The sequence below is a fragment of the Pezoporus flaviventris genome, unplaced genomic scaffold, assembly GCF_033815535.1.
Source record: "Pezoporus flaviventris isolate CSIRO_AGI_PZ_B2104156 unplaced genomic scaffold, CSIRO_AGI_Pfla_v1 ptg000001l, whole genome shotgun sequence".
NCBI classification, from domain to species: Eukaryota; Metazoa; Chordata; class Aves; order Psittaciformes; family Psittacidae; genus Pezoporus; species Pezoporus flaviventris.
Window position 1 is genome coordinate 17637454 of NW_026892549.1, and position 12593 is coordinate 17650046.

Below are 12593 nucleotides of genomic sequence, written 5' to 3' on the forward strand. Positions count from 1 at the left end.
ACCTTGGATTTTGCAACTTCTAGTAATTAGCACAAAATTGTGTTTTAAGAATAATCTTTAAATATTGTGCAGCTTGCTTGCTTCTGCCTGGATGTCATGTTCTGCATGCAATTCTGATTTCAAGTTATGAAGGTGAAGCAACATAGGTTAATTAATATGAAGTTCTCTGCTAATTTAGTTCGGTTTGGAAAGGTTTTAGAAAAAAAAAGATAAGAGAATTGATAATCCTAAAACTTGAATTTTAAACATCACTGGCTGAAAATGTAAGCTATTGTAAAATATTGTTATTACAGGCAAAATGCCAGCCCCTGAGCAGACCCCAGTGGTGGAGGAGGGGCTGCCACAGACAACACAGGAAGCTTCCACAGGCCCAGGCATGGAACCAGAGACCACTGCCACTACCATTTTGGCTTCTGTAAAGGAACAGGTACATTCCTTATTTTCAGAAATTCAGTATAGATTGTGAGTTAACCATTGTCTCTTATTGCACTGCTGGTAAAAAAGTCATTGTTACTAAACATAATTCCTTCTATATTAGCATTAGTATAGTGTATTTTGTATAGCAGAATGTTAGAATCTGAATATATAAGGTTCATTTTAATTGCGCTGAACAGAGCATCATTATGGTATTCTGTGGAATGTATGCACTGTTGTCGTAAATCAGACTTGAAATGCAGGTGTATCGTCAAAAAAAGAAAAGCTAGTGTAGAACTGATGCAACGTTCGGAACCAGTCTGTTCTGCGCCTTCTGCAAAGTTGCGTACAGTATTATAGAAATTCATGCATAAAGATTTGGTATGATTAATTGTATTTTGTTAAAGACTGGGGTTTAAACTTTGAGTTTGGCTTCAGTTATCAATACCAAGGTATTTTAAATCTGCAGCACATTCACAGACATGTATCTCAGTCTCTATAAGGAAAATTGTTTGAAATCAATTTCAGCCTTAGTTTGTGAAGACAGTTCAAGATGAAAAAAAAATTGCAGTTTTACAAAGAAACATTATAACTAAAGATTGTGTGTTTGATTTTGTGTTTTGTTTGTTTTTAAAAAACACAAGAGAGAAGTGAGTTTGGCTTTCCTTGTCTAGAAATACTGATGGTATTGACTTAATATGTAAATGTAACATCTGAATTTCAGAATAAATCTGCTATCTTGGTTTCAGAACTTCTTTTAAGATAAAGCAGTTTTTAATTCACGATATTAACTATGAATGCAAACACTTGATGTATTAGTAATCATATGTTGTTTCATATTACGATTTTTTTTTTTTGAAGGTGAGAACTAGATTACATCATCTTTGTATGAACAGATTTCGTAGCCATAGAGTCTTCATTCTTAAATAAAATTTTTCTGCAAGATGATGAAATTTGGGACATTATTTTTGTGCCTTAATGAATAATTTCAGAAGTATTTCAAGATGACAATATCAACCTTAATAATTTCTTAGTGATATTAAAATTAATATTGAATCCTTCCCAGGTGAAGAATATTAAGAATGCTGGAGGCTGTCAAGATATGAGTACTCAGTTGAGTTACAGTGTTCTTAAGTCATTTCTTGTTCTCTGAGACATTAGTTTGCCTTGTGCCATTGTAGCTTATCTCACAAATGTCAATTAGAACTCATTTACTTAAAATCACCACAAATGTACTTTAAGTTGGTTCATTTTATTTGCAGTTTACAAAGCACGTGTTTGTAATGTTAGCTTAGTTGATGAGAAGTACTGCAATAAATGACAGTGCTGTAATTGCTGGTGATCGCCAGCCAGTAACCCTACTGCTGTGATTACTGCCTGAATTACTTTTGTGCAGCTTTGATGTTATAGTGATTGCTTAAACTGAACATACAATTACAAGAGTATTGTTTATAATAGGTAGATACAGAAGTATATAGTAGAAAGGTGTTTGTTAGCATTCCTTTTCCTACCCAAGAAATGTTTTTACTTTTTTATCTTGGAGAAAAAATGATAATGGAATATTTCCTCATTTTAAAAAGGAAGCTAAAACATTTTCCCCTTTCCATTCATAAAAAGACTATTAAATATGTGCACCATTAAGTAACTCAAGTCTGATGAAAGGAAAAAATAAAATGAAAGTTGTGTTTAATGGTTAGTGAAACACAAACTTCAAGACTGTAGCCTAACTTTAATGTATAGACCCATTAGAATGAATATGAAGATGAAGATGGTGTAAATTGTATTACACTCTTGAAAGTGATGATGTGAAATAATTGAGAGCTAAGCTATTGCTTTCTGATATTTTTTTCTGTTGCTAATAATTAGGGACACTGACATGTTCAACACCCTTCCTGTATGGCAGGAAGCCCAGAACAGAATATTTTTCCAGTGCAGTTATTTACTTTATTAAGCTTGAACAGAAACTGTTACGCTGTTTGCTGTGGCCTAACTTCCTTTTGTACAGGAATCTCTCTCTATTTGTAAAATAGAGTTGCCACACCTTAACTTAGTTACTTCAGAAACACTTACTACAGTGGAAACACAATTCAGAGGAGCCTTTGCTATTACCAGTCAGATTGTGCAAGATATTATCTTACTAAAAACTTTTAAAACTGCTACAATGGCTCTGAATTGGATAAATTTATTGAATGACTTTTTTAATCTTTTGACAGTGGTGACGTAGATATGATTATATAAAGTTGCATCAGTTTGTCAATGAACCTACAAGCCACTTTAAATAAAACTCTACATTTATTTCTTTTTCCTAGGACCACAAATCAGTTTAAAGCAACATTTTTTTACCAAACTAGAGGATGTCCTCTGAAGTCTGAATGTCCTCTCATAGAGACAAAGTTTTCAGAGAGCTGTGTAAATTCCCCTTGATAGTATTTTAGGAAAGAAGCATTTCAGTTCACTTTTAGTGTTATGAAATAATATGTGCAGAACAAGTGTAATCTGTGAAGACATTTAAATTATTACAGTTTTGTGCTTTTCTGAAAGTTCAAGTGTTGTTTTAATGTGAAAACATATCCCTAATTAGTATAAATAATGACACTACCACCACAACCACCACTGGCTCTCATTGGGGTAGAGGAAATAGTTCTTTAACCAGGTTGAGTTATTCTGTTTGCAGGTGCATTACTGGATATACTTTTGGATTAAAATCTAGAGGAGGACTGACTTACTGGTATAGGTTGTATCTCTAGTACAGGAATTCCTTTTTGAATGCAGGGAAATCCTAAGGCTAATTGTAAGAAAGCAGGAACAGATTTTGGTCTCTTTTCTTTTTAGTGGATTTGACAGTGGGTTGTAGTTTTGGGATTTGTTATTTTCTGAAGGGTTTGGCTGGTGATTGTTTTCCATGTGTTTGTTTTGGAGGTAGTTTGTTTGCGGGGTTGGGTGGGAGAGAGTGTCCAAAGTATGTATCTCACTTCTGAAATGTTACGAAGTTTCCATGCTGTAATAGAAAGAAGTATCTTGGGAAAAGCTGAAACAGGTTGTAAGTAAAACTAAAGCATTACAATGTATGTATCTGTATTTCTGAATCCTAGCGATTATTGGAATAAAAGTTTAGTTGAGTTCTGTAGGATGTCTCTTACCCATACTAAAAGTTTATCAAGCATTTTAATAGTAAAATAACAAGTTGTTAAAAATTATAGGGACATCATCATGGCATTAACTTTTTTTGGGGGTTGGAATGTAGGGGCAGCTAGTTGCCAGGAACTCCAGATAGATTGCTGGAATTGTTCCTACTTTACCATGTGGGAGCCATAAGCTACTGAATTGGGAGTGGATTGCTGCTGAAGTGGCAAGATTAAATGGGATCATTTGGAATTGTGAATTTCCTGCTTAGCATGTTAGTTTTCCTTTTCAGTGATTGGGCTGAAGGAAAAGGTCTCACAGGAAAAAGTGCCCTTCAGTCCAGTTTTCAAAGGTAACACGAATATACTGGGTTTAATTTCTTTGCTAAGAGAGAAGCACTTGCACCAGTGGTAGGATTTGGTTGGGGTTTTTTTTTTAGTTTCTTTGTTCTGTGAACAGTTGTTCTTGACACCTAAAGATGGACCACTTTTCACCTTTTCTTTTGTAGATCGGTGACAATAGAGTAGGAATGACTGGATATGCTTTCAGGTGAATCCTCATAAATCTTTTGGGTTTTCCTAAGTGTTTTCCTGGAAGTATTCACTTCTGCTCAACACTTCAGCAAAATCTTTTCCTATTGTGTAACTGTATTGAACCATAGCATATACTCAGAAAGGGTGCTCTTCGCTTTTTCTCCTTCTTTGTGCCTTAAGTAGCCAAATTCTTCACATAGTTCTTGATGTTTTTTATGGGGTTTGTGGAGCGAGAGGTGAGGTTTAAAGGGTGGGGGAGAGGGAATGCAAAACATGAAATTTTTCAGATGGAAATTAAGGAAATTATTGAATTATTAAGTATTATTAAGAATTGTTATTTAAACATAAATTATGTTTAAAGATTACTTTAAAAACACCTTTACTAGAATTACATTATTTTAGTACTAAGTTTGGGAAGTTTCTTTTCCAATTCAAGTTATTAGTGCTTTATATCAAGTACTCAGTAATCCAACTCTGTAGGCACATAGTTTCAACAAGATGCCTGAGAAAAAACTTATTAAATGCACTTTCAGTAATGAGGCACAAACATAGAACAGTCTTACTCTGAAATGCTGATTTGCATGCATCTAGTGATCGGTTAGGTAAATAAATGTGTGTAATTTCTGAAATGAAGACTACACTCTTTATTAAATAGACTTTCAAGCTTTAAACAAAAATCCTTGTCACCATTTTTCGAATCACTGGAGAAACTGTTTTGTGGGTCTTTTTTTCTAAGTCTTTTTATATTGTATTCAATTGCTCAGGTTGTTCTTCCCCATTTAATCCCAGAACTTTGAAGTTTACTGCTTCTGCTGTTTACGAGAATTACCAGTTTTAGTGGATCAAGTCTGAGAAGTTCAGTTCCCAAGGCTCTTATTCTAGGACAAAATCTATACCATTCGTGTCTCAGATGAAGCTAATAACTCATTTCCTTAATTGAAATTGTGTACTCCTTAACTCATACGAAGGTCTAGAAATTAATTTTTTCTTTCTAGTGGGTACTGTTAGGCTTCTGAGGAGAAACTCTCCTTGAAAAAGCCTCTCCACAAGTGAGTACCCCTGAAGTATACTGCAGTATTTATGTCTTTTGTAAGACTTCTATGCTTAGATTACCAGCCTATCTACTCCATAGCAGCTGAGCTCAAATCGCCAGCTGCCATTACAGTTCACTTAGCTTCAGCACCAATTTAATAAAACCTTGCATTGTAACAAACATTTTCCGAGGAGGATGCTGCCCAGATATGGTCAGCAAATACCTCAGTTGGCTTTCCTTCTTTCTACCATTGACAAAGAGTCAGCTTTCTACGAATTGCTTGAATTCTGATCCCTCATCAGCTAGAACAGCACTAAACTGCTTTACCAGAATAGTGAACAATGCAGGCGTAAAAGTATTAAGGGCTTTAATGGTCTACTGCTGTTGAATACAGAGTAAGTGTGATCAGCTAATAATTGTAGCAGTGTCATTCCACATCCTGTAATCTGTGATTCTCTTTACCCTGTCTGATTTTTTATCTTTTGTCTTCTGTTTTGGAAGATACTGAGATACTGAAAGCCTGCAATCGCAGTTGTGTGCGTAAGTAAACTTTATTTTTACAGAAAATTTTAAGGTTGATCTAATGTGGTTTCTTAAAAGTACAGGGTTTTTTCCTCAGTAGTTTCTGATAGAGAGTTAAATATTAGGTCACTACAGTACAATATTCATGCTGGAGAGAAACACAGTTACTCATGTGGTTTTCTGTAGTCAGATGCTTGATCTAGCTCTGAATTAGAGCAAGCAGAAAAAAAAGTAGAGCTCTGCATAGATTAATGCAGGAGGTTAATGTGAAGAAGGTATAAATTTAGTTTTGTTTGTCCTTTTCGCTGTTGCACATTTGTATAATAAAAGCGTCCAGAATGTAATTGCCTTTTGTTTAGCACTGTTTCAACATTCATAGGTGATGGGGATTATGTGGCTCTGCACTGTGTGTTGCAGTCAAATAAGAAATAGTAAGTGCAAAGTAAAAGTATTCCTTTCGAATGTAGGCTATGGTTTCTTAGATCATCAGCTCAGACCATTGGAAGAGGCTGAACTGAATTGTTCAGCGGGCAACATTGTTATGATTAGTTCAGCTTACAGTTACCTTCTTAATAGTTCATGAAGACAGTGATATTTGGCAATTGAAGCAACTTAGCATATTCCAGTGTAACTACAACTTCAAATAACATCCAATCCTAGCTCTGTCTTCTACCACAGCAACCACTGAGAACTGGTGGAAGCCAAGAAGCTGCAAGAGATGCATCTCTCCATTAATAGCATCATCCCTCTCAGATGTCCCCACTGTCTGATCCTAGTCTGACTAGCCAGGCATGTATCATTCAGAAAGAGTTTGTGAGTTGTCTTCACTGCTTGTGCCATTGCTGCTGATTCTTGTGTAACTGTCACCAGGAAACCTTCAGTTTGTCAGCTGGACCACTCTTTAAAGTTTTAAGTTATCTCTGTTTTGCCAGAGGTTTTCAAATCACAACAGGAAGGAAAGAAAGTAATTTTTAGTTTCCAGCATTTTGTCATCATTGTTACTGAGGGAGAAAAGTTCCTCCTTAATAGAAATGGTAATGTTGGATCTCTGTAATGGGATGAAGATAGAAGGCATGGAAGTGCCCCTCAACCTTCTTTTGTGACCCAAAGCCTGCAACAAGAGAATGGCAGTGTTTAGGAAGTGTCATACAAGTTACATTCTCATTGCTTACCTCTTTTCAAAGATTTGCTGTTAATAGCCTAACACACTGTGATGGCAGTTTGCACTTGCCAGGGAGCCACAAGCCTGTCAGAATTACTCTGCTATCAAATGGAAGGAGTATTTTGTTTTCAGGGTTAGTATAACTTGTCTCATCTGTAACTTGCAACAGTGAAGACCTTGAAGTATCTTCTTTAGTGAGATCCCAACATCAGTGCAGATGAATTGCCACTTGACATGCAGAGCTTGCCAAGTAGGAGCTGTTGTCGATCACCTGGGGTATACGCTACCATGCTGACACCCCATGTGGGGTTTGACCCTCTTCCAGAACACAGATCTAAAATTTCATGTGTTTTGGTTTTCACTCATGGAAGCTTGTCTGCCTGCAGTCTGTATAATTGCCTTTCCAGAGCAAGTTGTTTTCTTCTTTCTTTAACCATATATATGCTTCCTGTTCCTTAAATGTAATCATATTTAAAGCTGGCAATTTTATACAGCTTTGTGTTAAGAAGTATGGTCTGTGGTTTTGCAGTGGAATTTAGTTCATGAATATAAAACCTGTAGTTTTATAAGGTGATTAAGTAGTTACTGCTAAACAGAATAATAGAATTATAGGGCTTTTTTTCCCTCTTGATGTATATTGGATAATCTTGGATAAAAGTAGCTCTGGCCAAGGCATTGTAGTGTGTATGTTTTGGAAGATTTGGTTGGTCCATTTGATGCAGTACAGCAGCAGATTCTGTAATCTACCTCTATAATTTTAGCATGTTCTTACCACAGAGATGTTCCTTCTGCAAATGAAAACAAGCTTATTAATTGTTTTGACTCCTGCCATGTCATTTTGTCACAAGCCAGTACTATAAAAATCAGCTAATTGTGCTTTTTGCCTAGGGTAGCAGCTTCTCTGTTGCTAGCAGCCAGCACTGTGTGAGAGCATCCTGCGTGAGGACCATGCCCTGCCACTGCTTGCAGAGGAGCTGGCTAGAGAAACAAATTCAGATAGATTCCTGAGATAAGTAGTGTACTGTCTGATAGATAAACATGGTGGTGGCAGGTATTTGTTCAGAGTCATGTAAAATGTCATTGTAAGGAAGCATAAACTAAGAAGGTGATCAGTGCACTTACTCGGAATTGATTAGGACTTAGTTTTCTATAAAAATCAGATGATTTAGACTAAGAGAAAAAAAAAGGGCTTAGAATATGAGGATTCCAGCTGTAAAGAAGATGGTACTTCTAAAATTATCCCTCTTGCATATTTATGCAGGTATTTAAGACATACCAACTACAGCTGCAGATACCAAATTCAGGAGACATAAAAATCAGCACTCATTGTTTCAGAAAACAAGTAAACTTTGCTACTGCACTGGAACCACAGGCTGGACATGTACGAACACTGCTCAGACTATAAAATGGAGCAGAATTTCTTTCTATTTTGCTTGTGCTTGCAAAAATACATTGGATTTTCCTAACCATTAGAACGATTTAAAAATGGCAAATCAGTTGCATGTCTTTTATACCTTTGCAGTTCAGTGCACTCTGATTTTTTTTTTTTTGTCAGCACCAAAATATAAAGTTATGAAGAATATTGTAAATAGACAGCTGAAGGTGTTGGTCCAAAATCAGCAGTACAGGTACCTGAGAAGTGGCCAGACTCAGCTTGGTGTTTTTTCCTCTTATTTCTACTTGGCACAGTTTTTCTGATAGAATACCAGTGAGTTTTGCTTTCTGAACATAATGTAAACAAATAAAGTAAAAATTATTGCTACATTGTCCATTTGTGGCATTCACCTCTTTTACCACCAAGTAAACTAGGAGTACACTTCTGTTTAACTGGCTTTTGATTTTTGCTTTATGGGAGAAAAATAGTTTGGTTTTTTTTTTACTTTAATGGACAATTTGTTATTTTGGTTGTACAACTACCTATACCAGTTTTATATTGCAATTTTTTTTGTTTTTTAAAGAAAAATTGTATGAGAACTCTGGGCACGCCATGCAACAGTCCAATACTAAATACAAATCTCTTTGCATCATCCTGCCGGTCAAAACCAAACTCTGTAATTTTCAAGATAGGGCTTACACTTGTATGTTTAAGAGATTATATATCAAGTTAGAAAGTGAATTATCAGCAGAAAAAGAGTTCTTCCATTTTCCTACCATGATTCTTTCAGTTAACTGAAGTTAATTTAGCTTTTTAAAGTTAAATTTTTCCTTCAATTTTTCTTTGTAAGAAAGACAGCGTAAGACTTTTTACCAGTGCCTGAAGTGACAGGACAAGGGGCAACGGTTTTAAACTCAAAGAGGGCAGATTTAGGTTGGGTGTAAGGAATAAGGTGTTTTACAATGACTGAACAGAGCACCTGAAGAAGCTATGGCTGCCCCACTCCTCCCAGTGTTCAAGGCCAGGTTGGGTGGGGCTTTGAGCAGCCTGGTGTAGTGGAAGGTGTTCCTGCCTGAGGCAGGGGGTTGGAACTAAATGATTTTTAAGGTGCCTTCCAACCCAAACCATCCTATAATTTGCAGTCTCTCCAGGCCTTTTCTTTTTTTTTCAGCTGCCTTAAATCCTCAAAAATCTGAGGTGATTATTGGAATTGGATGGACCTTTAGTTTCCAGATGAAGAATTTTGGATATATTGAGAAGTGTGGAAAGGAAATTGTACACCCATTACGCTGTATAAAGAAAGTATACTGTGAAATGAGAAGAATACAGCATATCTTTCACTTTCTAGATTTTATCTTGATCTCTTTTCTGTGCTGAAGAAAAAAAAAAATAGTGTTTCCTATAGTTGTTACACTCCTGTAACATTGCATTGGTCATTCTTCTAATTTCACTGGTGCTTTTTGTCTTCTAAGCCTGTAATTGTTTTACACTTACAAAACATAGACCTATTGATTTTTCTGATAATCTCAATTACCCAGTTCATCTCTTAAACACCGTTAGGACAGAAGTGTATGACAAATCAGTTTAAAAGATGTGATCGTGTAGATGCAAGCTTGGTGGACAAGCCTGGATTTTATTTTCCCTCTTTGATCTGTTTCTGTTGTTATATGCTCCTTTTTAATTGATTCATTTTATGTAAATGGGCTTTCTAAACACTGTCAACCTTTTTGTAGGATTTGGTAATTTACTATAATTTTTTTCCTTTTGGAACGCAAAATGGCAGAAGTTGCCTAGTGATAACATTTGCCTTATCAAATGCCTTCCTCCAGGAATACATGTGAGCTGGTGTAAAGACTGTGAGAGTGCAGGAGAAAGAAGCAAAGGGAGGAGAGAGCTCAGGAGAATGCATATTCATAGTGTATATCAAGAGTATGTTTTCTAGATAATGATACTTTCATTAATGCCTCTGCCTGTAATAGGGATTGGTTGAATGAAAGCAAATAATGCCTAGCATATGTTTTATTTTATTTATCTAATTAGAAGATCGGTAAATAACAATAGGCAACTTGAGTCTTGTGGTAACATTCTTAGTTTGTGTCAATGACATTGCTATTTAAATATTGATGTAAAAGTAAGAAACAGGAAACAGCTTTAAGGATAGGGTAAGTTTTTTTTTTTTCTGCAAACAACCTGTGCAATGCTGATTATTTTACAGATTTATATTTGTTACATGCTTTATAGAATCATACAATAGTCAGGGTTGAAAAGGAACTTGAGATCACCCAGCTCCAACCCCCCTGCCATGGGCAGGGACACCTCACACTAAACCATCTCACCCAAGGCTCTGTCCAGCCTGGCCTTGAACACCGCCAGGGATGGAGCATTCGCAGCTTCCCTGGGCAACCCATTCCAGTGTCTCACCCCCTTACAGTAAAGAACTTCTTCCTTATACCCAATCTAAACTTCCCCTGTTTAAGTTTGAACCCATTACCCCTTGTCCTATCACTACAGTCCCTAATGAAGAGTCCTTCTCCAGCCCCCTTCAGATACTTGGAAAGCTGCTATGAGGTCTCCATGCAGCCTTCTTTTCTCCAGGCTGAACAGCCCCAGCTTTCTCAGCCTGTCTTCGTAAGGGAGGTGCTCCAGTCCCCTGATCATCCTTGTGGCCCTCCTCTGGACTTGTTCCAATAGTTCCATGTCCTTTTTATGTTGAGGACACCGGAACTACACACAATACTCCAGGTGAGGTCTCACAAGAGCAGAGTAGAGGGGCAGGATCACCTCCTTCGACCTGCTGGTCATGCAGCCTTCTATGAGCAAGTAACTAGGTGGATGAATGATGGTAGAGCGGTAGATGTGGTTTTTCTTGATTTCAGTAAGGCATTTGATACTGTCTCCCACAGCATCCTCATAGATAAGCTAAGGAAGTGTGGGCTTGATGATCAGGTAGTGAGGTGGATCAAGAAGTGGTTGGAAGGAAGAAGGCAGAGAGTTGTGGTCAATGGGGCAGAATCTAGCTGGAGGTCTGTGACTAGTGGAGTCCCTCAGGAGTTGGTGCTGGGACCAGTGCTGTTTAATATTTTCATCAACGACCTGGATGAGGGAACTGAATGTACCCTCAGCAAGTTTGCTGATGATACTAAACTGGGAGGAGTGGCTGACACACCAGAGGGCTGTGTTGCCATTCAGCAAGACCTGGACAGGCTGGAGAGTTGGGCGGAGAGGAACTTGATGAAATTCAACAAGGGCAAGTGTAGAGTCTTGGTCTGGGGAAGAACAACCCCATGTACCAGTACAGGTTGGGGGCTGACCTGCTGGACAGTAGTGAAGGGGAAAGGGACCTGGGGGTCCTGGTGGATAGGAGGATGACCATGAGCCAGCAATGTGCCCTTGTGGCCAAGAAGGCCAATGGCATCCTAGGGTGCATTAGAAAGGGTGTGGTTAGTAGGTCAAGAGAGGTTCTCCCCCCCCCTCTACTCTGCCTTGGTGAGGCCGCATCTGGAATATTGTGTCCAGTTCTGGGCCCCACAGTTCAAGAAGGACAGGGAATTGCTTGAAAGAGTCCAGCACAGAGCTACAAAGATGATTAAGGGAATGGAACATCTCTCTTATGAGGAGAGGCTGAGGGAGCTGGGACTCTAGCTTGGGGAAGAGGAGACTGAGGGGTGACCTCATCAATGTTTACAAATATGTGAGTGTCAGGATGATGGAGCTAGGTTTTTCTCAGTGATGTCCAGTGATAGGACAAGGGGCAATGGGTGTAAACTGGAGCATAGGAGGTTCCATGTGAACATCAGGAAAAATTTCTTTACTGTGAGAGTGACAGATCACTGGAACAGGTTGCCCAGGGGGGTTGTGGAGTCTCCTACGTTGGAGATATTCAAGGCCTGCCTGGACAAGTTCCTGTGTGATGTACTCTAGGTTACCCTGCTCTTGCAGGAGGGTTGGACTAGATGATCTTTTGAGGTCCCTTCCAACCCTTAGGATTCTGTGATTCTGTGATTTCCTTCAAAACTTACAGAGCTTCTGTGTCTGAATATTGTGTTGAAAATCACCATTTTCCACTAGCATGTTAATGACTGGCTGGTAAATCAGCTTTTACATGGATGTATAATGTATATTCAGACTTAGAACTGGATAATAAATTCTTGTGTATAAAATTCTTTTTTTGCTTACTGCATCTTTTAGTATTTTCTCTCCAAGAGCCAGACTGTCCAGATGAATTGAGTGGGTGCCTATATATTCCTTGGTATAACATGGAACTGAATCATGTTAAGACGTGGTATTGAACTGTGATGATTGGGTCTCTGCTGCTGGACGCAGTAGTGTCGTACAAGCCTGATATTATCCGTACTTTCTAGTCCGTGTGCAGGTCAATAAGATTTGCCATGGTTTGCAGGTCATCAGATCCGTGAGTCTTTTTATATCAGG

The 12593-nt window shown here is 37.9% G+C and overlaps 1 protein-coding gene across 3 annotated transcripts in view; it reads left to right on the plus strand.

The window, feature by feature from the left end:
* The first annotated feature begins 291 nt into the window (after window positions 1-291).
* The window catches only part of PKP4 (plakophilin 4), a 63386-nt gene continuing 51084 nt past the window's right edge, over window positions 292-12593 (plus strand). Inside the window, exon 1 of one of the 3 annotated variants that reach the window (XM_061446378.1) lies at window positions 292-427. Coding sequence is in view for 2 of the 3 variants with exons in the window: in XM_061446384.1 (XP_061302368.1) it covers window positions 299-427 (129 nt within the window). In the remaining variant the exon portion in view is untranslated. The remainder of the gene's footprint in view (window positions 428-12593) is intronic. The other 2 variants (XM_061446384.1, XM_061446372.1) reach the window with 2 other exon arrangements.